The 27242-nt window shown below is 46.5% G+C and overlaps 4 protein-coding genes, 1 long non-coding RNA gene and 1 other non-coding gene across 6 annotated transcripts; 3 read left to right on the top strand and 3 right to left on the bottom strand.

Moving 5' to 3' along the window:
* Positions 1–2683: 2683 nt before the first annotated feature.
* Positions 2684–3399, bottom strand: LOC133907478 (protein RESPONSE TO LOW SULFUR 3-like). The gene has a single exon (XM_062349531.1). It carries the CDS (start codon positions 3260–3262, stop codon positions 2930–2932), a length of 333 nt encoding a protein of 110 aa, XP_062205515.1. The 5' UTR covers positions 3263–3399; the 3' UTR covers positions 2684–2929.
* A 4402-nt stretch (positions 3400–7801) lies between these two features.
* LOC133908124 (small nucleolar RNA snoR77) lies at positions 7802–7937 on the top strand. The gene has a single exon (XR_009908095.1). It is a non-coding gene; the product is annotated as a small nucleolar RNA snoR77 (small nucleolar RNA).
* Positions 7938–13480: 5543 nt separating this feature from the next.
* Positions 13481–14182, bottom strand: LOC133907859 (formin-like protein 18). Its single transcript, XM_062349954.1, has one exon. The coding sequence runs from the start codon at positions 14125–14127 to the stop codon at positions 13558–13560; it is 570 nt and encodes a 189-aa protein (XP_062205938.1). The 5' UTR covers positions 14128–14182; the 3' UTR covers positions 13481–13557.
* A 2780-nt stretch (positions 14183–16962) lies between these two features.
* LOC133906931 (uncharacterized) lies at positions 16963–18008 on the top strand. The gene is made up of 3 exons (XR_009907876.1): positions 16963–17387; positions 17484–17663; positions 17758–18008. It is a non-coding gene; the product is annotated as an uncharacterized LOC133906931 (long non-coding RNA).
* Positions 18009–22781: 4773 nt separating this feature from the next.
* Positions 22782–23931, top strand: LOC133907853 (uncharacterized). The gene has a single exon (XM_062349947.1). It carries the CDS (start codon positions 22980–22982, stop codon positions 23835–23837), a length of 858 nt encoding a protein of 285 aa, XP_062205931.1. The 5' UTR covers positions 22782–22979; the 3' UTR covers positions 23838–23931.
* Positions 23932–24083: 152 nt separating this feature from the next.
* LOC133908097 (protein ROOT PRIMORDIUM DEFECTIVE 1-like) lies at positions 24084–26519 on the bottom strand. The gene has a single exon (XM_062350224.1). It carries the CDS (start codon positions 26370–26372, stop codon positions 25206–25208), a length of 1167 nt encoding a protein of 388 aa, XP_062206208.1. The 5' UTR covers positions 26373–26519; the 3' UTR covers positions 24084–25205.
* Between the last annotated feature and the right edge of the window lie 723 nt (positions 26520–27242).

The raw sequence follows: 27242 nt of genomic DNA, 5'->3' as shown, positions 1-27242 counted from the left end.
GGTGGGGCCTCAAACTTGCTGTATCATGTTTTCGATTCTACACCAAAGTTGCTCATTGGACGTTGCTACACTCTACAATCTCCCAGCCTCAGAAAGAATTTGCAGCCTTAGCATTGTTTGTTATTCTACGAAACTTATTAGAATGCTGGACAATTCATCTTTCTTTGTCTATGATAGATGCAGAAGTCCTGTTGAGGATTACCAATCAATTTTATGATTTTCCTAGAGAATGGAAACACGAGGATTTCCTCTCCACTAGGAATCCAAGAAGTAAGGCCATATCTATGATAGCTCAAAGAAAACAAAGTGTGTATTTGAATCTACTAGAAACCTTAGTGGTAATTTGGAGTTCGTTACCACTATCATATACTGTTTATCATGCTACCCCAATTCAAAGAGGAAACATGTCATCAGCCCATCGGTTTCTTTATCTCATGTTTCGCAAGCTTTTCACCATTCACGGTATCTGCTTCGATTCTTAAATCAAGTTTGTTGCATCGATGTCTAGTTTCTGGAAACAACAAGTTCACAAGAATAGTAACCAATCAGTTATGTAAAGATAATTTCGAGGATAAAAGCTACATGTAGAAAATAGCCGAGAAGGAAAATAGCTGACCATTTTCCTTTCATGCTTCTGTCAATTTTTTTAGGACTAGATGCCAATAGGTGGTGTTCATATACTGCCATTTTATAAGTTTCTTAGATATTGTTTTCTAGTTCAGTTGATGATTACATTTTTCATATGCTATCAGCATTCTTGGCATTATCTAGTGCAGTTGGCATGTCACTCTTTTTGCTTGGTTTAATTATCTTTTTTTATACATGTATCATATTTAATTCTGGTTTCTCATAATGTTCATTCGGTAGGTTAGTACCCTGCCTATGGACCCAAGAAAAAAAAGGTAGAACCACACAGTTTGTTGCCAATAAGATCATTTAATCTCACTATATGTCAAATGAACTAGCATGTGGGAAGTGGGTTTTGGTGAACAAGATATTTTGCTGCTATTGTCCAGTAACACAAACTTGCTGTTGTAAATTAAAGATTGAAGCTTTTACATTAAAAGTCTATGTTTGTGAGTTCCACGGTTGAAAATTTGTTGAGATATCAGAATTTTAGTTTTAGATGACGACAAGATTCTGCCCTCATTTCATAATTTATATATTGTACTGGTTATTATCACGTCCCGTGACAAACAGACCGGATCTATATTGAGCTGGGCTCTTATTGTACCCCCAAGGCTTGAAAAACACGAAATACTTATACTTCCCTTCCTCTGTTCTGATTTAATATCTGAGTGGTCAAGTTTGTTCAACTTGAACCACAAATGAGTACAAAAACTATTTAGATTGATCGTATAAAAATAATATAATTAGATTTGCTATGAGAAGCACTTTTCAAATGCCATATTTTATGTTTTTTCCTAACATATTAGTACAACGGAAATTGATGGCTGAAGTTGCTCGGCCTTACCATGCCCAAAGACTCCTATATTATTGAGTAGATGGAGTAATATTTTATTTGTTTTCTGAAGAAAGTATTAAAACATACTTTATGTCCTTGTATTGGGCTAGGCCGAGCCGGGTGTTGGCTTGACGGGCTCAAAACTGAGCCTCGAGCCCAGCTTGCTCCGGGTCGAGCCGTCCAGGTGTGCCTACCTGGTGACAAATTCCACCGATTATTTGTGCTCATGTTGGTCCACGGTTTCGTTATTCTCTTGCTTAATGTAGCAGCTGGTGCAGTCGTTTTCTGTCAATGTATGAATATACGGGAGTCGAAGTCATATTTCTAGAATTAAATGTCGTATGTGTGCTCTGTGGTGTAGGTTTTTCATCGCCAGTGGCTTGGTCTTCGTCATCCTTCAACCCAACCACGTAGATCACCTTCATATGGCCAAATCGTTTCGGGGTAACTGATAGACGTAAACGTGCTTTGCAGTCTCGTAACCAATGATGTTGCAGTGGTATGCTCACTGAATAACATTTCACTATTTTACTTCTTGTTAAAAGGGGGGAAATTACATTCAGTTGGTTTCATTCTAATTTTGGTGCCTCTCTTTACCAGCTTCGCTGAAAGTCTCGTAACCAATGTTGTTTCATTGTTTGTTAAGCACTTCAAGTTTCATTGCTTGCCACCCTTTTGTTTTTTGTCACCTGCAAACCTTAACTTCTCATGCTTGTAATGAAAGTGGGCAAATCGCCTGCCAACCAGCCATTCTTAGAATTAAAAAAAATGTTTCAAGTTTTGACCTTAACATAGAAGTTTTTGAACATCCAAGCCAATAAGCCATGTTGCTGATGTTTGAGCGTTCTTTTTCTTTGAAACCTCAACACTATAAATGTACGTCTATAACTTATAGAGACACGTTTATTAAAGAGATTTATAAAGCCTCAGCCTCTCTAAATGCGTTTCTATTGTGATCATATGCATTCCGGCGTTTCAATTGTGATCCACAAGCACTCTAGACTGTCCAAAAGAAATAGAGCAAACCCTGGTGCGACGCTGTACCAGGAGAGTCGAACTACCGACCGCTCGTTCACCCACCAGCGAAGCGACCAACTTACTACGAGCGCGTTCGCATCACTTTCACGTTCCTGGCTGTCCAACAATATCACTTTCACTGCCACGTGAGCTGCCGGCCATCATAGCCTGCAAAGTAAAAGGATTTTTTTTTTCCAAGTAGAAACAGAGGGTAAAGTTCCTGGTCACATTTTATTAAACTGAAACCAGCAAACTAAAAGGATCGTAGCATCTGAAGCTAATGTACAAGTTCACGATCTACACACGCCACGCGCAAATCAACGTGATTAGAAAAAACAATACATGTACAAATTTACACGGATCATAAGCATAAAAACCATCCTCGATCGCAAGCCACCAAAGGAATGAAGCTTGTCGTAGATGATAAATAACATGGTACCACTTGGATCAATCCATGCCCGCGACGCCGGCGGCGACGCTCCGTTGCCCGGACGACCTGAGCGCGCCGTCGGCGAACGCGAGCCGCTCGGAGAGCGCCCTGATCTGCTCCTGGTACTCGACGGCCTGCGCCACGGCCTCGGCCTCCAGCTCGCCGAGCTGCACGCACAGCCGCTCCTCGCCCTCCTCGGCCACGGCCAGCCGCGCCAAGGCCGCCTCCAGCTCCCGCCTCAGCCTCTCCTCCCTTGCCGCCGCCTCCGCCGCTGCCCTCTCGAGCTCGGCGTTCCTCCTCTTGATCTCCTCAGGCTCCCTGCTGTCCATGGTCACCTTTCTCGTCATCATGGCTACTACACTATAGTACAACGCACTGCTATATTATATATATAAGTATATGTATATGCTCGATTCTTTCTTGTGCGAGTTTCAGGCTTGTTAACTTAGCCTTGGTGTAATGGTGTTGTGGCGAGTTGGCTTGGACTCTGGACCTCTCTTTATATAGGCCGGAATGGGTGAATGACGATATGGTGTCCAGGTTCAATGAACCAATCGAGGAGCAGAGGTGTCGGTGTACGGGTACATCAATGCAACATACAAGCTGACAGCATCGCCGCTAAGACCTTACCCGTACCGCACGTCTCTCCCTCTCGTTTTTCTTCCCCCAGATTCATTTGGCGTTGTGAATCCGTGAGCGTGAATGGAAAGCGAAATGCGTTTACGAAGCAATGGAGTGAAATGAAAATCCACCGGTCAAGCAGTCGCATACATTATCCTCCTTTCTAAGATTACGAAGTCGATCAAATTGAAAAAAAGAAGAGAGAGAGAGAGAGAGATAAAAAGATGACATATTTCTTGTGGTCCAATTGAAAAAGGTAACGAGTGAAGATCAGCATCGGTTATATAACTTAATTTGTAGACGATGGTGAAATGCGTTCACGTTAGGCACGAGCTTATTTTAGTACTACTTATTATATGTTCTACATCTGCATAAACACTATTTAAATCATTATACTCACTCCATTCTTTTATGTTTGTACTCCTTGCATCCATGCCGTCAAAGTTTCTTAAGTTTAACCACTAATATGTTCAAACCTATCAACAATTGGTGTATTACTATTAGATTCATCTTTTGAAATTCTTTCATAAAAATATATTTTTATTAGTCCATGTTAATATTTAGTTACATAGTCAAATGCTTGTACGTTGTAACGAATTTCAAGCATTATTTACCACCATCATTTTCGTGATGACCATGACAAGTCCCTCGACTGCTTTCTTAGGAATGGTATTTCTACTTTTCCAACTCCTAACACTTGAAACCTCCCCATCCATCTCTCTATTATCAGAATTGTTCCTCTCTTCATATTCTAAACTAGAAACTGCGGTTGATCATCAAATTCAACATCTGGCTGCTTCCCCTTCTTCCCTTGCCATGGCACCGATCTGTTTGTGAATTTCTCTTACTCATACAGATGCTCGTAATAAAGTTGTGCAAGCACATGCTTGGTACACTCTGATCCATGCATTGGTGCCTTGTCGTTAAAGAGTAGACCACGTCACCCCACCGCTTCCCCTAGCAGGCACAGTCATACCCACCGAACCGCTTCACAGCATGTAACAGGCGGCAGAGGTCCAGTGTGCAACCATCCGAGGGAGCTGGCAACTTTGGAAGACCCTTCTTGCGGCCTCGCCGATGTCCGGAGGAAGCCGTGAGGAAATAGTGGTAGTTAAGGAGGAAGGTACCGGGGTTAGCGGGGATGGGGCGAGCAAGGAGGCGGTGGATGGGCTGCCTATTGGTGGGGAAAGAGAGCGAGGAGAAGTCAAGGGAGTGCAGCGACGACCATGACGGCGGAGGAACAATGCGGCAGATGCCGTAGGCTCAGCGAGGGGGACAGATACGGGCAATGTAGGAGGATAGAGTCGAGCCAATGAGAGGCTAGTTTTTTGTTTCCATTACATGAGATGAGAGGTATCTGGTTCTTTATTAGATGTATTTTATTAGACAACGATATTTATCTGTTTTTTTTATTAGCTGGAGTGAGGAAGGGAGGTGAGAGGGGATAACATACGAATCAACTCTTGTTTTATATAGTAGAGATAAAATAGTAGTCAAAGATGTACCTCCAACATCATGAAAAGTCAATGACTGCAAACAAAAAAGAATGAAGAGAGTATGATATACTAGAAAGTATGGTATACTATAAAAGGATGTGGGTGACCATGGTTCTGATTATGATAATACATTGTCATTAAGGAAGGGGACTGGGCCCTACAAATTTTCCATAGAGAAAAAGGAGGGAGAAGAGTTAGAGGAGGAAGAAGGGCACGAATGTCCAGCCTAATCTGTTGCTCGGCCACTGCTGCCATTATTATCTGAAAAAATAGTTGAGAACGATTGGCCGATTGGACGGTACAATGATGTTTTGACATGAAGCTGATGTGTGCAAGCCAGCAAAGAGACACGGTCCATGCCATGGGCCATCACCTTTGATCTTCTATGCGGCAAGGTGACAGGAAGACAAAACCCACACATTTGATCTTCCGTGACGTGAGTCTGCCACTTATCTCACGAATCAAGCCTCTCGGACAGTGCATGTGATATCTCATGAATCAAGCCTCTCGGGCGGTGCATGTGACCTTACATTTCCAATCCACACACAAAAAAATAACACACTCTCTCTCTCAACTATTGTCGGATCCTAACTCCCTCTTGCAACCAACGTCCCTTACCGCTACAGTGATATTAGGTCTTGTGCTGAGCCTCCGTTGCGAGCTACCATCGGCATCACCCTCGCTTTGGTTGTACTCGTATATATGTTATTTATGGTGGAGCGACCCCTCCTCACCCGCACCGTTATCAGCGTCATCTTCTCTATCTTCAATGTTTTTAATATTCAAATTCATTACACAACTAGGGATCTTATTAACCTAAATCCTGCACATAATGATTGATGAACGAAAGCCATGGCCATCACCGCTGGTGAGACACCGGTCCTTTGGATTATGATCCCGAGGTGAATCCAAATCATAAATTTGAAAAGTTGCATGTTGATGTTGTGCCTAGCATAATTGGCCAGTGTGTGCTGTTGGGCCCGTGCCATCCACGTTGGAGCCTGCTCGACGCTAATTCCCACCAATTTTACAGAAGGGGTTTTTCCTCGTGTATTTCCCTCCAAAAAGTTGTCTGTCTTCCCCTTTTATATTTCCTAAAAAAAGTTGCTTGTCTGTCGATTTATACGCAGTTAGATGGAGTATTTATTTTTTGACACGCTGCTATTCTTTTTTATTATTTTCTGGATACTCTAATTTGTAGTCAAACTGTGCGGCCCTTGTGAAAAGTACTAGGGCCAGCCCTGAGGGGGGGCGAGCGGGGCACCCGCCCAGGGTCTAAAATTCAAAGGCCTCATATGTATATGTATACTGTGTATATCGGTCTAAAAGCAAACTGAAAAAATTAGATCTGAACGATTTATATTTAATAATAAGATCTCATTTTTAATCTCATTCTGGACCACCAAAATATCAGAACCGACGCTAAAGTCACTCATGATTCTATCACACTCCGTGACAAGTTTCTGCCACAAAAAAGTTCACTCGAGAGAGACCACAGCAAAAACAGGTACTTCAACGAAACCAGCAGGCAGGGCTTAAACTACCTGCACTGCACAACGAGAATTGCCGGCACAGTGACGTCACCTCGGCCGCCGCGTCTTCACACTCACTCTCTCACGTCTGGCTCTTCCGACGTTCGCAGAGTCGATTCCGCGGCCTCCTCCCTGCCTGCCTACGCCGCGTGTGGGCCTGCGGCGGTGGTGCTCCACTCTTTTCATGGCGATCGCTTTATTTGAGCAATCATCGTTCCGGCTAAAGATCAGCCTGCAACTTTTTTGTCGAGATCTCGAGCACAAAAATCTGCCGAGTCCTGCCCATTTTTGTCGGCTGAAGATGCTTTGCCATCATGGAGACGGAGCTGTACAGGTTGATCTTTCTTTGTGTAGTGTTAATGTATAGTGGCCACGAGTGACGAGTCCAAATTGACAAATGCGTAAGGCTTACAAGCCGAAAGCAGGAGTGGCAGGTCCCCTTTCACGATCTGCCAGGATTCGATCTGATTAGGGCTGGCCCTGGAAGGGACAAGTGCGGCGGCCACCTCGGGCCTCTAAAACCTAGCCCCCTCTTTCTATCGTGCTCGACAATTTTAAATTGAAAATGTGATATGTTTATTTTTTTAAAGCTTATCATGGGTAGTAAGTAGACATATGCCATGGGACCATAGATGTCTATTTTTATGATTGTTTCAAATGGATATCTATTTTTGTATTTTTTTGATTTTTGCAATATAAAAACAAAAAAAAAATCCAAATATGCTCTGTGTTACGCTGGGCTCAATTCAGGCAGAAACTTTTCAATGTTAGTCTGGGCTCAATTCGGCCGGAAACTTTTCGGTTGGGCCTGTGCTGGACCAGATATGGACATGCCCCAGCGGCCTGTTCTTGGAACGGGCTAGCTTTGTTGGGTCAAGGAGCGCTTGTGTGCTACGGAGTACTAACCGTCCGATTGGGATCGAACAGCATGCATCGTGCTGCGGCCAGGGGTATCGGAACCCCTAGTTAGGGTTCCTCCGTCCGCTCCTCTCCCTATAAATCCGCGCGAGACGGCAACGCCGCCGGCACATCCAACAACGAGGGCAACGCCGCCACGATCAAGTTCGAGCAGATACGGGAGGCGATCAGCCGATTGTTCGCGGTTTTCTGTTTTTTTTTTCTTCCTTGATTCCATCTATTGCAATCCTTTTTGTTCTATTTCGTGGTGGCTTTGTTTGCCCCTTTGGCATCGAGCCGATCTCATCTCGAAGGAGAAGAGAGGTGCAACGAGCATCGATTCAGGCAGCCCCTTTGTCGATTGCAATGGCAATGGAGGTGTTGCGTTGCTCGGAGAACGAATCTTCTGCTCTTCAGATCGGCTGAGAGGGGAGCTCGCCTTCCCTCATTGAGGCTGGTCTAGTAGTCTTAAGAATATATGCTTCTTTCTTTGAACAATTCTTGTTTTCTTTAATTTAAAAAAGTTTGTTTCGTTAATCTAAGTTGTTGGTAATGTTTTGTGCTAATGTTTCTTGAGATGATTTTCACAGCTTGACCGCGGTTAAAAAGACAGTAACAAACGATAGACTGTATTGTTGCATTCAGGACAAATCAAGACAATCTGAATTAGAATAGCAATACAACATTGTGCTTCAAACGATCATGAGCTAGCTTAACTGGGCACAAGCGTGAAGATTAGTTGCGGGGAGGTAGAAGGGTAGCAAAATCTAATGGTGGCACGGCGGTGGTGGCGTGCTCGGCGGTGCTGGAGGGAGCAATGGCTGCACGCCGAAATGATACGGTGGTGGCGGTGGCGCCTGACGCCGTGACCGCACACCTTGCCGATGATGTGGCGGTGGCGGTGGTGGTGGCAGCCGTGATCGAGTCCTTTACTTCGGGGCCGGCTTTGGCGCCGGCGGTGACCTCATCGGCCTCCCCAGTACGGCGTCCGGCCATGTCAGGCTGAACAAAGCAGCCAGGACAGCGAGGCCTCCAAAGAGCTTGAACAGACCCATGGTGGCTATTGGCTAACAAGCTAAGAACGTCTGCACTCGATGATCTGATTACCTGAATTTATACTGAAACTAGGATTATTGACTTGGATTCGTCTGCGAAATCTGTCAGAGCCCCCTCGAGATCCGAACGAACTCACGGATGCAATCAATGAGACAATTATCACAGCTTGACTGCATTATGCCTGTAACAAAAACCGATCTTTGAACAACTGAACGGCACATGGTATTGTTAGATTATAGACTAATTTCGTTCGAAAAAGTATCGACTAATCAAAGAAATAATGAATTGGGATACATTATGTTAGCGACTGGTAGGAGAAAGGAACTGGGGATCAAGATAGAAAGGAGAAGAACGAAATTGGAATCGGGAGGACGGAAGTATTGTATTGAGGAGAGATTGAGTTGTTCATTACATGTTCGATGATGATCCTAACACACACACGCCTCAGCTTTATACATCAGCTGGCAACACACGCTACAGCTCATACGCTCACGCCTAGACCCAATCTGGGCCTGATACTCTGGCAGGGCCTTAACACATTAACATTATGCATAAAGATTATAAGCCAACTAAGTGCAAGAGTAAAGACTAGGTGTACATTATGCATAAAGATCGTAAGCTTAAACGAAGATCATAAGCTAACTGAGTGCAAGAGTAAAGACTAGCTGTTGGGAAACTGGATGAGCAGCAAGATCTAATGGTGGCACGGTGGTGGAGCTGGTGGCGACGGTGCGGGAGGGCACAATGCCTGCACGCCGCGCTGAGGATACGGTGGCGGTGGCCGATGCAGTGACCGCGCGCAGTGCCGATGATTGTGGTGGTGGTAGTGTGATGGTGGCGGTTGCGGTGGTGGCGGCAGCGGCATGGGTTTCACCCTGCTCCTAGAACGGCCCGGCTTCGGCGCTGGCGGTGGCCTCACCGGCCTCCCCAGTACAACAATCGGCGATGGCGCATTGGCGGTGGATAGAGCGGCCAGGATGGCGAAGGCGGCCAAGAGCTTGAGCAGTCTCATTGTGGCCAAGAACTGTCGCTCTCGGCTGTCCGGCGGGCTGAATTTATACTGAAACTTGGATGGTTGACTTGGATCTGTTTAGGAAATCTCAGGGAGATCGAGGCCCCTTGATCCTGACAATAGCACGCACACACATGGATGCAATCAATGGGTTCTTGTCTGGTTTTGCACAAGTCAATGCGTCCAGCACTTCTTTCTGATAAATCCCGTTGAAATGGTAATCCACCGACAAGGTAAACAAACACCTCCGAGTCATGCGCACAATGAAATTGAGTCAAACGCGTTCTGGAGCTTCTTGGGGGAAGCAAGTTCATATCCTTGAAACTTCCTTCAAATGCCAAGCAAGAATGGATCAGAAATGTAACAAATGTTGCAGGCAAGAAGGAAATATCAGCATACGCTGATTGCTTTGGAACACTGCCCCGGACACTAGAATGAATCCATGAACAATTTGGATTACACTGTGGATTGAAAACTCCAAACTGAAAAAAAAAACAGTACCCAGTTATGCCCGGGCTAGCGAACAACGTTACAGGCCTACAGGGAATGGGACGCCAACAATCCAGTCTCCTGCTAGACTGTTGGAGCTACAGCTACGAGCATGGCGGTGGCGGTGGCGGTGGCGGCGGTGACGGCGGTGACGGATGATATGGACTTATACTGGCCCGTGCAGTTCCCGGCCGCGGCGGGGGCGGAGCTTTCACCGGTGTCCTCAAGCCAAGAGACCTCAATGGCGGCACCGGAGCTTCTTGACGGTGATCATGGTGACAGGAACATGGCGGCGGCGCAGGTAGTCTGTGGCGAGCCGGAGCCTGCCCCTGATCATGAGCTGAGCCCCTTGCACTGGCAGCTTGGTGCTGCCCGCGCCCGGTGCTCCTTTGCTCGGCGCTCGAACAGACCAGAGCTACTGCCATGATCAGGAGAACGCGGGCAACCAGGCGAGATGAGAGTGTCATGGTGATGGTGGTGATGTACTGATGCTTTGAATTTCTTATGCCTTACGGTGATGGCCTCTCTAGTCTCTACCAGTATCTCGAACTCTACGCACAAAAGGAAAAATAGATCAGACTCGCATGGAGTCCGGGAAGTGCGACAAATTTGGCGTGTGTTCTTGTTCACCCACGGGGTGCTCTGAATGAGCTGTTCAATCACCTGTACGGCTGTGGTACCAATGGACTTATGCACGTGAATGACACATGACTGCAACTCATGCGACATGTCCTCGGGGTGTTGATAGCCCTTGTCGCGCTTGTCAGCTAGCAGTTGTTTGATGAACATATCAGTACATTGCAGCATTGTTACATTCTAGACTAATCATAGAAATTACGAATTACAAATGGGAATGTAAAAATATGCCTAAATGTCACAAGTCACAACAGGGTACAACCGTACAAGAGTGAGCAGTAGTTGCAGGGAGTTGGTTGAACAACAAGATCTAATGATGGCATGGTGGTAGTGCCGGGGGCGACGGGGTTGGAGGATGCGGTGGTAGCAGCGGCGGCGAGGGCCTGGGACGTGGAAACATGTACTTAAGTTGGGCTGGTGGTGCCCTCGCCGGCCTCCCCTGTACAACAACCAGCCATGGCATGCTTGCGGTGGACAGAGCGACCAGGATAACGAAGAGCTTGATCGATTTCATGGTTGCCAAGAACGGCTGCTGTTCTCGGTGATGTGTGGTGAGCTCAATTTTGTACTGAAACTTGAAAGGGTTTACTTGCTCTCGCTGATATGGTGAACTGAATTTATACTGAAAGTCTGAAACTTGTATGTTTGATTTGGATTCTTTTTGGGAAGTCTCTTGAAGAGGCATGCCCCCCTTGAGATTGGCACGCACACGTGGATACAATCAATGAGTTATTGGCTTGCACATGTCAATGAATCTAGCATTTAGTTCACAGATCCGAGGCTTTTGCGCGTTGAAATGAAAACGTACAGCGGTCGACAAGGTAAATGAAAATGGAGTAAATGCTTCCGAGTCATTGCGCGCAGGAAATTGACAAAGTTCATATCCTGGAAACTTCCTTCAAATACCATACTAAAATAGTTCAATGACATTTGAAATGCTAAGCAGGCAAGAAGGCAATATTGACATACAGTGACATCTGCCAAGAGTGTGTAAAACTATAGTAAAACTAGAGATTGGTTTTGGGATCGCTTTGTGCTATTTATATTAGCGTGTCGGATCCTGAATAGTAGAATCCGCAAAACAGAATACAACATGAAGTTGTCTACAATGTTGTAAACGTGATTTAGTTACCATTCTATTCTATCTATACAAGGAGATATCTTAACCCCCCCCCCCTCAATCACAGCTTACAGTATCTAAATTAAGGCAATATCAATTTGCACATAACTGTCGAGTTGGCAATGGCATTGTCAAAATATCTGCTAGCTGATCTCGAAATGAAATGAATTTGATCTCTAACAGTTTCTTGGCGACTCGTTCTTGAGCAAAACGGAAGTCAACCTCTATATGCTCAATCCTTACATGAAAGATAGGGTAAGCAGATAAGTAGGTTGCTCCTAAGTTATCGCATCAAGTTCCTTGAGCAGAGACTGTATCATATTAGTTCAGTAGCTGCATTGGCCTAGGAGTACCCTAGACTTTGGCCTAATTTTTTGTTAGTAGTTAGCTAGCCAGCTAGCCCATTAGAAACGACAGTGGAAAAAAAAGCCAGGTTCCACGAATCGTTGCACGCCTACACGCATCGGCACGACATCGATATCATCTTCCTCCCTCAGTCCCTCCCCTCATGCTCAACTAGTCCCCGGCGGTGCCAAGGGCGTAGGGCTCGATCCCGAAGCCCTCCTCCCAAGATCTCCCTCTCACCCAACTCCACGGCTTTGCGCTTCTAGTTTTGGGATCAGGAATTTGAATCTCCGTAGTTTTTTCTTTTGATGTATGTATGCTGGGAGGTGGGGTTCTTGGATCAAGCCGAAGTTGCTGGCTTGTGGGTTGAGGTGGGGTTTGTGAGGTTGGGTTGAATTAGACATAAATCGGCAGTTTGATTGAAATTGAATTGGAATGCAAGTAGAAGATCTTGCGGTTTGTTCATGAGGGAAAGAAAGCTCATTATGAGATATATAATACAACTCAGAAGATAGAATAGATGCAAATTTTGGCTTGCTACTTAGGAGATAGAATTAGATTGTGTAGCTCGAACAAATCAGATCGCGGTCTAGTTCCTTTGCCACTACCAGTGTATTTGGATACCGTTACCGGTTGCGATTGCAACAATGAACCAAAAACAGCCTTATTTCATATTTGAACTATTTCTATTGTATTCTCTCTCTTTTTTGTGCAAATTTCACAATTATTTGTTGAATTTACGATATTATGATACCTTTTAAATATGTTTGTATTTTATTTTTGCCAAATTTTATACTCGTATATTGGATCTGCAATCTTTTGTAAATTTGGAATGTACACTCAACACAAAAATCCTAGTTCCGCCACTGTCCCAAGCACGTCATCCGACCATGTCACGGTGAACAGAGCAGCCAGGACAGCGAGGCCGACAAAGATCATGGTGGCTATGGATCCGGATCTCATGACGTGACGTTAATTGATTTCGTCGCTGACGCATAGACTCGGCCTCACACGTTAGCGACGGGCGCGCAATATCAAGAGATACTCGTCCGGTGGCTATTGGCTAACAAGCTAAGAACGTCTGCACTCGCTGATCTGATTACCTGAATTTATACTTAATGGCATGTCCACCTTGAGACTGACACGCACACATGATGCAATCAGAGTTCTTGGCTTGCGCAGGTCAATGGATCAAGCGTTTAGTTCACAAATCCGAGGTTTCTGTGCGTTCAAATGAAATGGCCACCGGTCAGCAACGTAAACAAACGCTTTCGAGTCATTGCGCACAAGGAAATTGAAAAAAACGCGTTCATATCCTGGAAACTTCCTTCAAATGGCATACTAAAATAATGCAATGGCATGGAAATGTCGAGGAAATATTATTACTAAAGTAATACAGGGAACGGGACGCCAGCAAGACAGCCATCTGCAACAGCTACAGCTACAAGCATGGCGGCGGTGGGGGCGGCGGCGGATACCTCGTACGACGACCCCGTGGAGGTCCGTGCTGCGGCGGGGGCGGGCCTGCAACAGGCCTCCGCGAACCAAGAAGTCTCAACGGTGGAACCGGAGCTTCTTGACGATGATCATGGTGGCCAGAACATGGTGGAAGTGGCGGCGGAGGCGCAGGTGATGTGTGGCAAGACGGAGCCTGCCTCTGATCACGAGCGGAGCTCGCATTGGCAACCAAAAACTGCCCGCGCCCGTTGCTCCTCTGCTCGGCGCTCGAATAAACCGGAGCTACTACTGCTACGATCAGGAGGGATCCGGCGACAAGGCACGAGGAGAGTGTCATGCTGGTGACGCTTTCCAACCTCGAATGGCAATGGCATCTCCTGCCTCCTGAATTTATCAGAGAATGTGGATCAGACTGGCCTGGGCTTGTGGGAAGCATGACAAATTTGGCACTTGTTCTTGGTCTCACTCGCAAGGTGCTGTGGATGAGCTGTTGAACCACTGGTACGGCAGTGGTACTGATACCAGTGGATGTGCATGACCCAGCACGAGACATGACTCCGAGTCCCGTCTTGGGGCTGTGGCCCTGGTCATGCTTTCCAGCTACCAGATCTAATTTGCGAAGTGCAAGCATCCAGTATTTTGCCCTGCCATAGGGAGGAAGTTCGCTTGGATCTCTTGAGGTGAACTGCTGAAGCCTAAAGCCCGAGGTTTTGTGCGTTTGAAACAGGGAGTGGGTAAACCACTAAACCAGTGCTAATGCCCTAGGGGAAAACGGCAAGGTAGTAAGCTGCACAATCCTGAAGTGGAATTCCCAGAGATTCTGCAATATGGAAATCGAGTAAAACGGCAAGGATCGGAGCTTTTGTGTGGGTGCGTAATAGCTCTCCTGTTACAAAAGATATATGTTCATTCGAGCGACATTACACATCCATTTTGACATTATGTCTTCAGTTGCTGGTGGCGCACAGGCGGTAAAATGAGATCCATTTGATGTCCTTCGGTGCATACATGATACTAGGTGGATTGGTGTATCTACGCCGCGTCTGTTTTTTTTTTCACAGAACATGATAAAAGAAGACAAAAAATTATGTTCATCAATTTTAGACATCTCAATATTTATTTATGAATTTATTAATATTTAACACATTCATTTAATTATGAAGAAAATAATATTATTTTATGCATGCACATAATTTTAATATGTAGACGACAATACTACCAACCTAACAACATTTGTTTCATATTTTTTTGAGTTTTAGATATTTTTCTGTGCATTTTAGATTATTTCAACCGATTTATAATATAACTATTGTACCTTTCGCTATTTTTCTAAAATTTCCCAAAAAATTATATTATATATGTAAATATATGAATATATATATACATACATACACATATATATACATATATACATATGTATAATCCACATAAACCATAGCTGCAGTACTTGGACCCCTAGAATCACTCTAATCCTTCAAGCTTTAATATATAGTATTGATTGAGTGAGGGCGACACTTCACAGCTAAAACCATGCACGGAGCAAATGGACCACAACGCGCTGGAGCACAAACGTTGTGCCCACGCGCGCACAGCTGATATCGCTCCCTGATAATGCATAACCACAGGTCCACAGCCAGCTACATCTGCTCGCCTCGTGGCTCGTCGGCGCACGGTCGAGCCGCCTCCTGCACGGACGACGTCGCCGGCGGCAGGGACCGGAAGCTCCACTGATGAATATTAGCGTCCCATGCCGGCCTCCCGATCTCTGCGCCCAGCCATCGCGGCTCCGCATGTCACGACTGCCGTCCGCCCTGCGCCGCCTGGCGAACCACAGTTCTTTAAGGCACCGGCTTCGGCGCTGGTGGTGCCCTCGCTGGTTTACCCAGAAACAGCAACCTGCCATGGCACACTTGCGGTGGACAGAATGATCAGGATGGCGAAGAGCTTGAACAGACTCGTGTAGTCATGTGGGCCAAGAGCGGCCGCTGCTGCTCCAGGTGATCGAGCTGATTTTGTACTGGAACTTGCATTTGTTTGGAAAATCTTAGGCAGAGGCTCCCGTTTTTTAGATTGGCACAAACAAAATGGATGCAATCAATGGGTTCCCGCCACCGCCCACCCGTCGCGGCTCCGTGTGTCGCCGGCCGTGCTCCTCCTTGCCAACCACCACGGCACCACCTCCTCGGTGTTATCGTCGCGGAAGCCCGAGTCATTGGCCGCGCTGGCGCTGCCGCCTGCAGATTGCGTGTGAGCCAGGCAGTAGACGATGAGCACGACCGCCACCGCCAGCGCGAGGCCGAGGACCGCGTGAAGCCGGAGCCTCATTGCTGTTTATTTTCTGTTTTGCTTCGTCTTGTTGCTCTCTTTTCCTTCCGGCTTTTGCTTCCTGTGCTCTCTGCCTGAGCCCCTAGCCTCTTCTTATCTAAACTATAAAGTTGAGAATGCTATTGGTATCGAGCATTTCATCCAACCCCTTTAAATAGAATCCAACAATCCCTTTATCCTCACCGCAATGGGATTCGCATCCTCTTGATTTTGCCGAAGCAAAGTCAGATGTGCTACAGTAATTTTTCCGTCCGTCGAATCATGAATGGACGGTCAGGATTTCAATGATATAGTTCACGCACTCACGAATTACTATAGCACCTCTAACTTTGCTTTGCCAAAATCAGAGGATTCGCATCCTACCGCAATGTGTCACATGTTTCTGTCTTTTGCCTTGACCTGGCCCCACAACAGAATCAACACCCCTACTCACCCCACACGCCGCCCCTACACACGGCTTGCGCCGCTCATATCGGCCCTCCTCCTCCCGCTTCCCCGCGCTCGCCCTCCACCCCCTCTTGCCCGCGCCTCGCTCTGCCGTCTCATTCGTCCGCGGTTGGCCCTGTAGCATCTCCCAGTCCCCGTGCTGCCGCCACATCGACACCCTCTTCCTTGCTTGCTCTCTCTCCCTCCAATCACGTATCGCTGCGGCCGGCATTAGACAGGGCAGCGTCGGATCGGAACGGGCGGCGCAGATCTGGGTGGAGTGGCGCGCCCGATTAGGACAATGACGAGCGGGGCAGACGAATCCAACAACAGTGGGGTGGATCAGGGCGTCGGCGGTCGAGTGGCGGCGGTGGGCGAAAAAATGAGTCCCGCGTTCTCCGTAGTCCCATGAGTCCCTCTCCCACCCCATCCCCGTCTCTCACGTAAGAGTCACGCCACCAGGTGGGCCCTTGCGCAATCGACCCACCGTCGTTGCCTTCTCCTCCTCCACACCCGAGCCGCTCACCTCCTCCGCCACCCAGTCATCGCCGCATCCGCCTCCCCACATCACCGCCGCTGTAGCCGCTTCCATTTCCTCCACCCTCCTCTCCACCTCCTCCACCACCCTAGCCGCAACCACCTTTGCCTCGTCCCCTGCCCAATCTAAGCTCGCCGCAGCGCAGCCCCTAGTCGGCGGATGCCGTCTGTGACTTCGTGTGCCGCTCCATATCCTTCCACACGGGCGCCGCCCTTGATGAGCCCGTGTTCTCCTCCACCGTCACCGCCACTGGTGGTGGGTTCAGGGAGCGGATCAGCAACCGCCTTCGCAGGACGTCCAAGAGCCCCTCACCCATGCACCGCCTCTTGCCACCGCCGTCGCCGCCGCCCGTGCCCGCGGCCTCCGACAGAAGAGGTGGGGGGTAGCGCCATATGGGAAGAAGGAGGAGGAGAGGAGATCCCGCCGATCCGGTGGCGAAAGGGAGATCCCATCGGAGCGGCGCGTTCAGGCAGGTTTACCTCAGCATGAATCTGGACTCTGGAGAGCTCATCACCATCAAGTAGGTCAGGCGGCTTCCACCACGAACCTACAATTTAGGGTTTCGAGCGAGGGACGATTTGGCACAATTTGATGGATTCGATGTTGGTTTTTGATTGTAGATTTTGATCGGTTAAGAGCTAGAGAGGGAGGCAGTGGAGGCGGAGGCGTAGCTACGGCAGAAGGAGGAGAACGTCGTGCTGAAGCGGCAGATCGAGGGCTACCACATTAGGTGGCTGGAGTATGAGATCAAGATCAAGTCCTTGGAGGAAGCCTTCCATGAACAAATGGCTGCATTGCAGGTCCGTCAGAGTCTTGCACATTGCAAAAAAAAATTGTGTTATGTCAATGCCAAGTCTGAGGTCTAACACTATGATTAAACATCTTTTCTTGCAGATGGCTCAAGATGCTGCCGCAAGGGCAGGTGAGACAGCGTATGATCACCGGTGAATCCTTCAAAGTCCCACATGAAGATGTCCGAGGAACCGTGGTCACCTTTTGTGAATTGAAACCAGCAGTTAAGGTTAATTTCTTCTGAACTCCGGATCTTGAACAAACTGAGCAAGCAATTAAATGGAGAAGACTGGAGTTGGAATAACCTCAATACTATCTGCTGGTCTATTGGATCGATATCAGGTTCGATGGTAGAGGAGCAGGTTCGTATGCTGCTATTCTGTTCTTTTTTTTTGGCATCTTGCAAATGCTTTATGAAGAATCAACGTTTCAATAATGTTACTATAACTGCCACCTTTGCATGCATTATGCTGGAATTCTGAATTGTTCATGTGGACCTCTGGCAGGAGAATAGATTCTTGGTTATGGTTATTCATGATTCCTCTTTGAAATCACAAAGGGAAAAGATAATAAAGCTGTCATTGCAGGTAACATCATGTAAGCATTTTTTCCACAGTTATCTCTTCTATATAATAACAAATTATGGCTTGGCCGATTTATGACTTCATTGTTAGGTATGTTGTTGGGTTTTTTACTTTGAGCACAGATTCAATAATCTACAAGCTGGAGATAATGACAATTGAGTTGTTTTCCATCTACGGGAAGCAGGTAATGAATGCGCTTCCCTCTCCACCCATATCATTTGGTGTTGTTTCAGAATATCATATAATTAGCCGGATTTTTATTTGTATGATGGTCATTATATATATATTTTAAAAGAACTAGCAAGAGAGCTATCTGTTATATTAAAAAAAAAGATTTTACAACAACCAAAGCGGATATGATGGTCATTATAGTTTCTTCTATTATGTGGATTGCTGCAACTGATGATCGATCCATAAGATTTTCAAGATGCAGAACCAGATATTCTAACAAATTCTGCACGGGCGATTATAGAAAGGATCAAAGAAAACAATGATAAGTGCGCAATGGCTCTCAAGTCACTGTCATAGGAAAAAGAGCCTTACTGTTGAGGTGTGTTTTCTTTCATTGATGCCTTATTTTCATGTTCACAATCTGAAAGTACCATTCTTATGTTTGGAATGCTCAGCATTTGCCCATATGTCCACATTTAGTATTCCATTGTAAAAAATGGTAATACGATACATGTTGTTTTTCTTGTTTAGTTGTTGTGGCTTTGAATAAATTTGCAGTATCTCCTTTTGCCCATAAGCACTTCTTTTGCCTTGTGATTTCATTACTGCAATGCCTGGACTTTGAATACGATACACTTCTCTTCTTCTTCTTTTTTGCCAAATCTCTTACGGTACTAACGATCAGTCGAATATGATTTCACTTACTCAGTCCGAGTTCGGGATACTACATCCTCTTAATAAAATCCTAGTGAGACGTCCTCCCCTTGATGCTCATTTTTTTTTCATTACTACCATTTCCTGTGTTAATTATGCATGATGTTGTTTGTCACTTTAATATTGCCAATAGGACACGTATTCCTTTAGAGTAAGCTGAGTTTGCAATCTGATATGTTCCGCAGGAAGCAAGCTTGATTGGCATTAACAGTCTTGGTATTGATGTAAGAGCCTTTTCTGGCTTGGAAGCTAGGACTGTTCGATTTTCATTTAATGCACTGGTTAGTTATTGGGTTTAGGGTTTGTTTATTTTAGTTAGAGATTGTGAAAAACAGTTTGTAAGTTGTGGATTGTAAGAAGCTAGATTGTAAAATTTGAATTGTAAAAGCTGGATTATGGATTGTTACAATCTGGTGAAAGACAGATTACTGGATTATTACAATCTGAATGTTGGATTGTAACAATTCAGTTTTTCCAACCAACTGTTTGTTTCAGTTTTTTGATTGTGATCACAATCCAATTTTTACAATCCAGATGTTTATTTTAGCTTTTAGACTTTGATCACAATCTAGATTTACAATCCGAAACAAACAGGTCTTTAAACTTTTCACACGACCTTGGTCCATTTGATGTAACCTAGAATAATCAGTTGGAATAATTGGTTTCAGGCACTTTCTGAACGTTTAGCTGAAAAGAAGATCAGGCGAACGCTTTTCCTCGGGTCTAAATGTAAAAATAGACAATATACGTAGATGTATTTACTAAAATAGACAACCGATCGATGTATTTGTAAATCTAGCACGGTATTTGGTACTCAAAATCCGAAAACCCAATTTCGGTATCTCAAATACCAAAAACAGGCCGGCCTCATCTTTTTTGATAACTAAGGTGCCAAATACGGTACCTCAGTTGCCGCAATTGACCTGTCGAATTTGACAGCTTGGTTACCGAATACACCCTCTATTGTGCACCAAGCCAGTGAGAAGCTAGGAAGCTGAAGCGTATAAAAATGCAAGTTTTTATTTAACTCATGTTTAAAAATTTTGGACTATTTTTTACTCTAAAAAACATGGTAATTTAAATAAAAAACATGCAATTTTATGCACTTTAGCTTCCTAGCTTCTCGCTGGCTAGCACAGTGAACAGTATCGTATTTGGCACCTTAGTTGTCGAAAAAGGTGGGGCTTGCTCATTTTCGGTATTTGAGGCATCCAAATCGGGTTTTCGGATTTTGAGATACCGGATACATATGCTAAATTTGTAAATACGCCGATCTGTTGTCTATTTTGATAAATACGCCAGCGTGTTATCTATTTTTACATTTTTGCCCTTTTCTCGTTATCAACATAAAATCATAAAAGCCTCCACTGAAGATGAATTTTAACCTAGTTTCAGACAACTTTGCATGCGAGCAAACGACTCATTGGCAAGGTGCACGAACACGACCTTATCGGTTCCAGATTCGACTCCCAGACATACGCCTCCATTTAGGACCTACAATATAAACCTCAGAATAGGGACTGGGCTATAAAAAAAATGAATGTTAACTTATGTAGTTGCCTGATTTTCTTCGAAACACCTAAAGCACCTGTCCCAAGGTGAGGATGTAAAGGAAATCGATGCAAGATGTCTGATTCCATCTAATGCAATATACTGAATGTGGAGCAGCGACGGATCCAGAATTGTAGATAAAGGTGATTCAACTTAACACAATTAAATAAACTAATTATGCTACAGTACCGAAGATACAGTAAAATTCAAGGGCTGATAGGTGACCCATAGCCCACTGTGCCATCCTGGATACGCCACTGATGTGGAGTATATATATGTACGTGTATAAAAATTGTACGTACATATCACATGTGTATGGTTATTAGTGCATACAAATTCGTTTTGTTTGGTGTTAACATATCCACGTGAATACGTGACATATAGACATGTTTCGGTTGGTTGGATCAGGGCCGGAATTCGTGCCGGGATAGGACCTCGGGGCAGCAAACAGCACTAGTTTAAAGCACAAAGAGACAACGGCACTAGTTAAAGCACAACGAGACAAACAGTATACTGTTCCTAGGTTGAAATGCCAGACGCCTCTGGTCTCGCGGTCGCATTTTTCTCAGGCTATATTCAGTGTTTATCTCGAATTGCTATTTTTTTCTTAGTATATTTTAAAAAATTCTATTCTTAATTTTTCATACCTCATAATATTTAAAGTTATCTCGTATTTTCTTTTTTCAAAGTTAATCCTACAAAATTCTCTTCCACATGAATAAAATTTTCCTCTACATCAGCTTTATTTTCACCTTATACACTTCTCTTCTCTGTATACCTGTATATCACAATAATAAAAGTTAGCTACTATCTGCAACCAAGTTACCTTAGTCCCTCGTTGTTCTCCTTTACAGCTTGGAGCAACTCAGCTCCCCATATCGCCAGTACGGCCAATCTTTATTTGTTCTTTACATTTATACTCATCTGATTATCTCACCTACCTTTTAAAAAAAGAAAAACTACGCAAATAAATGACTTATATGTCCGCGTACGCTAATGAAAATTTTCATTCCTCCGTCCAGGCTCTAGGCTGGCCGTTCTTGCGGCGGCGATGTACGATGCAAGATTTGCGTCAAAAAAAATAGGACAGGACTATAGGAGTAGCGTCGCACGAGACATGTGCGTGGTCAGTTGTCACGGTCGTCGCACGAATCTTTCCATGCGTGCAGCCCCAGCAAGCAAGCCGTGGTAGGCCCTCGGCCGTCTGACGAACGGGCCTTGCACGGTTGCACCGGGCCTGGTGATGCAGCTCGGACTGAGGAGGGCCGGGGGAAACCCGGAGGCTCCCACACGGGAGTTTTTTTATATATTTTCTAATATTAATATTTAAATAAATAGATTTTTGATAGAAAAAATTAGCGGTAAACAGGCTGACACGCTGTGCCGAGTGAACAGTATTTTGTTGAAATCACTGTTTCCATCAATATTTTCATCTCTTCCTTACATAAAATTGTGGTCTTATGTTGCTCCAAAAATCCTAAAATTTTTGTACATATTTCATAATTCATGTGTAACCCATTTTAATTGGATTCACTAAAAAATATGTGTAGAATTTAAACTAAAATTCTCAAAAAAGACTACTTTAATAACTTTTAACAATTGTTAAAGCCTCAAATAAATTTCTAAAAATATGAGACAATTCACTAATATTTATCTTATATGATGGACTAATTTCTAAAATTATTTTTAACTCTAATATATATGGTAAAAAAGTGAGTTACATTATAATGACATCTCCGGATGTGAGTGGCAAGAGCGCCAAGCCACGGACCTCCTCCAACGTTCATGCCTCGACGGTTACTTCTTTTGGGTAGTGGAACGGTGGCTGAGCAGGTAGGATCGAACCGGGAACGGGAACAGGTTTCGGGTTTGACAAAGCCGGTTTTGGCCGCATGACCCCTCTACCTCACGAAACAGAGGCCCCAAAGCCCCCAGCAAACCGGAACCGGAAGACCACGACTCGAGCGAGGTTGACAGTTCATTCGCGCCTTATCTGAATTTCTGAACGTGCCAGTCTTGTCAGCGCTGCACCCACCTTGGCATGACAAGAAGAAGAATATGTATGTCCATAGGCAGAGCTGTTCCCTACTGAACTCACTTGTCCTACGCCAAGAGTCAACTCCATGGTACCACCACCACCACCTCTAATGCTCCACCTGTTTTGCTGGCATGCCGGGATGCCGAAAACAGCAGCGCGACCTGTGAAGCCGACGATTTCTTTGGTGCAACTTGCAACCACCGCCTCCTCTCCCCTGGCCATCCCATATAAACTCCCGTCGTCGTCGCTCAGTTCCGCTCACGGACATGCCGCAAAACCAAGAAGCCAATACTAGTCAAAGAATCAAGGTCTCAAGGATGCACCTAACGCTTAGCCCTGTGAGGACGACGAGGAAGGCGGCGGCGCACGCGCGGTCGGCGAGCCAGCCATGCCACCACTCGCACCCCGCGCTCGCGCGCCTCGACGGCGGCGTCCGCGAGCTCAGGTCGTGGTCCGCCTCGGCCTCGAGCTCGGGCATGTCCTCTGGGTCAGGGCTCGCGCTCGTGGAGGCCGTACTGGTCGCGTTAGAAGAGCTGCTCGCGGCACCGCGAGCCGCGGTGGCCCTCCACGACGCCGACGACCAGGTCCTCGAAGGCTTCCTCGCGCTAGCCGACGCGTACAGCACGTTCGGGTCTGCGCTGCTCGCGGCGAAGCAGAGCGTGGCGGAGGCTCGGGCCGGCGTCCGGCGCGGGGACGGCGCGATGCTGGCCGCGTCTGTGTGCGCGCACAGGCGAACTGAGAAGGAGCTGTGTCACCTCGCCGCAACAATGCGGCACGCGACAGTGGCGTCGTCGAGGCCGGCAGGTGTCACCACGGACACCGAGGTGGTCGACGTGGTGGCGGAGGCGGCCGTGGCCATAGCCGAAGCGTCTGCGGTCGTCTTCTTGGGGTGCGCGGCTATGTCGCCGGGCGTGTCGGCCGTGGTACATACGTTGTCCTCGCGCAAGTGGCTAGCGAGGCTGGGCGTCGTGCTGGCAGACAGGAAAGTAGTGCCGCAGACGGCGGTGGCAGCATTGGAGGAGCTAGAGGAATGCATTGGTGCGGTCGAGAGCGGGAGCGAGAAGGTGTTCAGGAAGCTGCTGCAGGCTAGAGTTTTACTCCTGAACATCCATAATCCGTTGTAATTCCCAAACTGAGTTACAGTCAGGATTTCAGAGGATCAAATAGGAAATGTGCAGGAGTAATCAGCTTCAGATGGCTGACTTGTTACTCTTTGCCTCTTGAACAGAATCGTTCCATCTCCCTAATAATGTTGTATAAACTTTGATGAACGAACAAAATTTGTACTTGGAAATCAGTTAGCATAGTGAATGGATCATAAATGGGAAAGAATGTAACAGGTAAATCCATGGCCAACCTCTCCAAAATGCAATATTTGGACGGCACACTGAGAATTGGAAGAACCTGAAGGAGAGTTTCAAATTTCAAAAATGGTGACAACAGACAACATGGCAAAAGCACATGTTTCTTCTCTTCTAACCACATTTTGTTCCTAAGAGAACACTAAGCACTAGTTACAGGGGAGGAAAGAATACAACTGTAGTGTGGTGTAAACATCAGAAAACAGCCGTGCTATGTACCAAGCAAGAGGGGGACTGTAACTACCGATCTTCAAGACAGAGTTTTGGTGGTACATTTGCCGGCAACGAAATTGCTAGCTATGAAGAAACAGACAGCAACACCAATCTTGCAGATGAGCATTGTATTAGAAGGCGCTGAACTGTCTCTCCATAAGCATAACTCTATCTTAGGTAGCATAGGGTTATTCGATCATCAGGACATCATGCACTGGTTCTGCAATGCGAACCTGCAGAAAAATTTCAGAGGCACCCTTTGTTTCCAAATCAGGGCTGACTTGACAGGATGAACTGATCCCCAAAATAATCCACGGTAAGCTGAATTGGCAGTGTGCGTCCCTGAAACTGTCCATCGCTAATCCGCATATCCTGCTGTCCCTGATAAAGCTGAGAATGCTTTTGTAATGACCAGAGTTGCACAAATTGCTGAAGAGTGCCTGCTCTTCAATTCAGGCAATGCCGCCAACCAGACACTAGCCAAAAGACTACCTCCGAAGGACCAGAGTGAGGGACTAGAGAAAACTCAAGAAACATATCCTATAGAATTACCTGACATTAAGCAAGCTTTGCAGATTGATTTGCCAGCACAAACTCTTCTCACCAGAGAACTAAGTGGAACTAAACTTCAACGGTTCATCCTTGCCTACCCACAGCCAGTTGCCAAATATCTAAGTTTCAAGAATGCACAGCCAGAGCTATATTGAACCCATCCCACAAGCGTATTGACCATGGCACACAACCGACCAATGTTCCTTGAAAAAAATATCCACATTCTCAGCTGGTAATGGCCGGCACGCAAACCTCCTGCCTCTGAATTGCACCACCGCCCACATCGAAGGTGTGCCAAGCACTGAAGCACCCTCACCCTTGAACATGTTGTGCTAAACAGGATTCTTCATGATGTCGACAACATCCTTACTGCTCCTGCTTCTCTGATTCGTCCAACAAGCAATCCTCGTGCTCATATAAACCGTCATCGCTCTCTCTGGCGTCAGCAGTGGCACCTGAAGTCATGTTGGCACTTGAATTGGCGTTCCCAAGCCCACGGCGGCGCAGCAGCATCAGCTCAACGAGCTTGGACCTAGCCTCAGACACATCATTTGGCTCAACAAGCCTCCCACGATCATACGCCTCCCTCAAGAACACCATGTGCCGCTTCCCCTTCGCCGAGAGGTAGAATATACCAGGATGATCCAAGAACACGTCCCGGACATTGACCTCGATCCCAAACCACTTCCTGAACTGGCTGAACTTCTCCACCTCCACCATCTTTTCCACGGTCAGGCTCAGGAACTCGTGCGCGATGGCCACCGCCCTCTTCTCCATTTTCCTCCTCGCCAGCTTGGACACCTTCTTGCTTCCACCAGCCCTCTGACTCACCACCTCATATGGCCCGGCGTACGGCAGCAGCTGCCACTCCTTCACTTTCTTCCGGTATTCTTTGGTCAGCCTGAACCCCGGCGGGAACTGCAGCTTGAAGGCGTACCTGTCCGGCCGGGTCTTCTCCACCGCCAGGGGGAAGTCCTCGGTAGCCGGATCCACGACGAGGTGTAGGATGTGCGTGTTGGGCTCGGCGGGATTGGGGGCGAGGCGGAAGAGGTGAGGATGCCCTGCGACGACGGAGTCCTCGAAGTCGTCGGGGAGGGCGAGCTCGCGCCAGACGCGGAAGACAGCGCGGAGGGGCAGGGAGCGGGAGCCGGACATCGCGAGGAGGCGATGGAGCGTCCGTGCCGCGGCGGCGGGCGAGGTGGCGACAGCGAGAAGGGAGGCCGCGGCCGGGGTGAGCGAGAGCGAGAGCGGGAGCGGGGCGCGCAGGTGGAAGACTCGCGGGAAGAGGCGGATGAAGTGGAGCGCGCCCCTGCGGTGGAGGCGGAGCGGGAGGCGGCGTGCCAGGCCCGGGAGCGCGAGCGGCTCGGGCGAGGCCCGCAGCGCGTCGATCAGCGGCGACGCCGCGACGAGCGGGAGGTGCGCCGCCGCGAGCCGCTCGAAGGCGTAGTCGAGGTGCCGCGCCGCCACGTGCTGCGCCGCAGTGGTCTTGCCCCGCGCGTGCAGCAGCCGCGCCGGCACCCGCAGCGGCGGCATGGGGACGGCTCCGGCCGGGCCGGCACGGCTCGCGCTCGTCTTCTGGCGCCGCTGCGTTCGCGTCTTGGGCTGATGGGCCGACCTGCGTCTGGGAACTGGGCCGTTGGGCCTAACGGGCTCGGCTTGTGGTGGTGCGGCGGCCTGCTAGCATAAGGGTTTGGTTGCCGAGTCCGTATCTAACTCTTATAAAATAAACGAGTGACGACAGATTCAAACAATCTTTATCATCTATTTAAATAGATCAAATGATCATTATATAAAATTGAATTATGTTCTTTTTTCAAAAATACTTTTAATCTCCACATTCATGAATCAAGGAATTAATGGTGATTGTGCTCTTTTTTTAGCAACCATGCACGTGTGTTTTTTAAAAATTTGATATGCAAATAATTTTTTTCTACGTTATACTCTGATTGAAATGTAAGTTATTTTAGACTTGTACATAAAAATTAAGAAAATAGATCAAATGAACTTGTTGTTCTTTATTTATTCTGTATTAAAAAAGATAACTTATTTATTTGTGAGAGTGGTAGTATTTATCAAACAAGGGTAAGAAACAAAAGAGAAAAAAAATACATATAAGTTAAAATAACTTATATTTAGAAAATAGTTGAGGAGTCCAAAACGACATATATTTGTAATTAGAGAAAATATTATTTTACCTTTTTCAAATTGCTATATTCTGTATTGACTGTATATGGATATTGGCGTCAAGTTTTTTACTTTTTTTTCGTGGTAGATATGCCGTCAACGAAATTTCAAACGACCCCAGAATCCCTAGAAAATAGGAACGAATTCAGAGATCGTACGCTGGCATCTCTGCTACTGCTGCGTGGATCGTCTCCTCCCCCTCGAGTTCTGCCGTTGAGT

The sequence above is a fragment of the Phragmites australis genome, chromosome 24 (genome assembly GCF_958298935.1).
Source record: "Phragmites australis chromosome 24, lpPhrAust1.1, whole genome shotgun sequence".
NCBI lineage: Eukaryota > Viridiplantae > Streptophyta > Magnoliopsida > Poales > Poaceae > Phragmites > Phragmites australis.
Note: the sequence above shows the minus strand (reverse complement) of the source record. Positions and strands in the feature narration are given on the sequence as shown.

Excerpts from the sequence above, each read along its gene's own strand:
- LOC133907478 (XM_062349531.1), bottom strand. The coding sequence starts at position 3,262 with ATGATGACGAGAAAGGTGACCATGGACAGCAGGGAGCCTGAGGAGATC.
- LOC133907859 (XM_062349954.1), bottom strand. The coding sequence starts at position 14,127 with ATGTCTCGTGCTGGGTCATGCACATCCACTGGTATCAGTACCACTGCC.
- LOC133907853 (XM_062349947.1), top strand. The coding sequence starts at position 22,980 with ATGCCGCAAAACCAAGAAGCCAATACTAGTCAAAGAATCAAGGTCTCA.
- LOC133908097 (XM_062350224.1), bottom strand. The coding sequence starts at position 26,372 with ATGCCGCCGCTGCGGGTGCCGGCGCGGCTGCTGCACGCGCGGGGCAAG.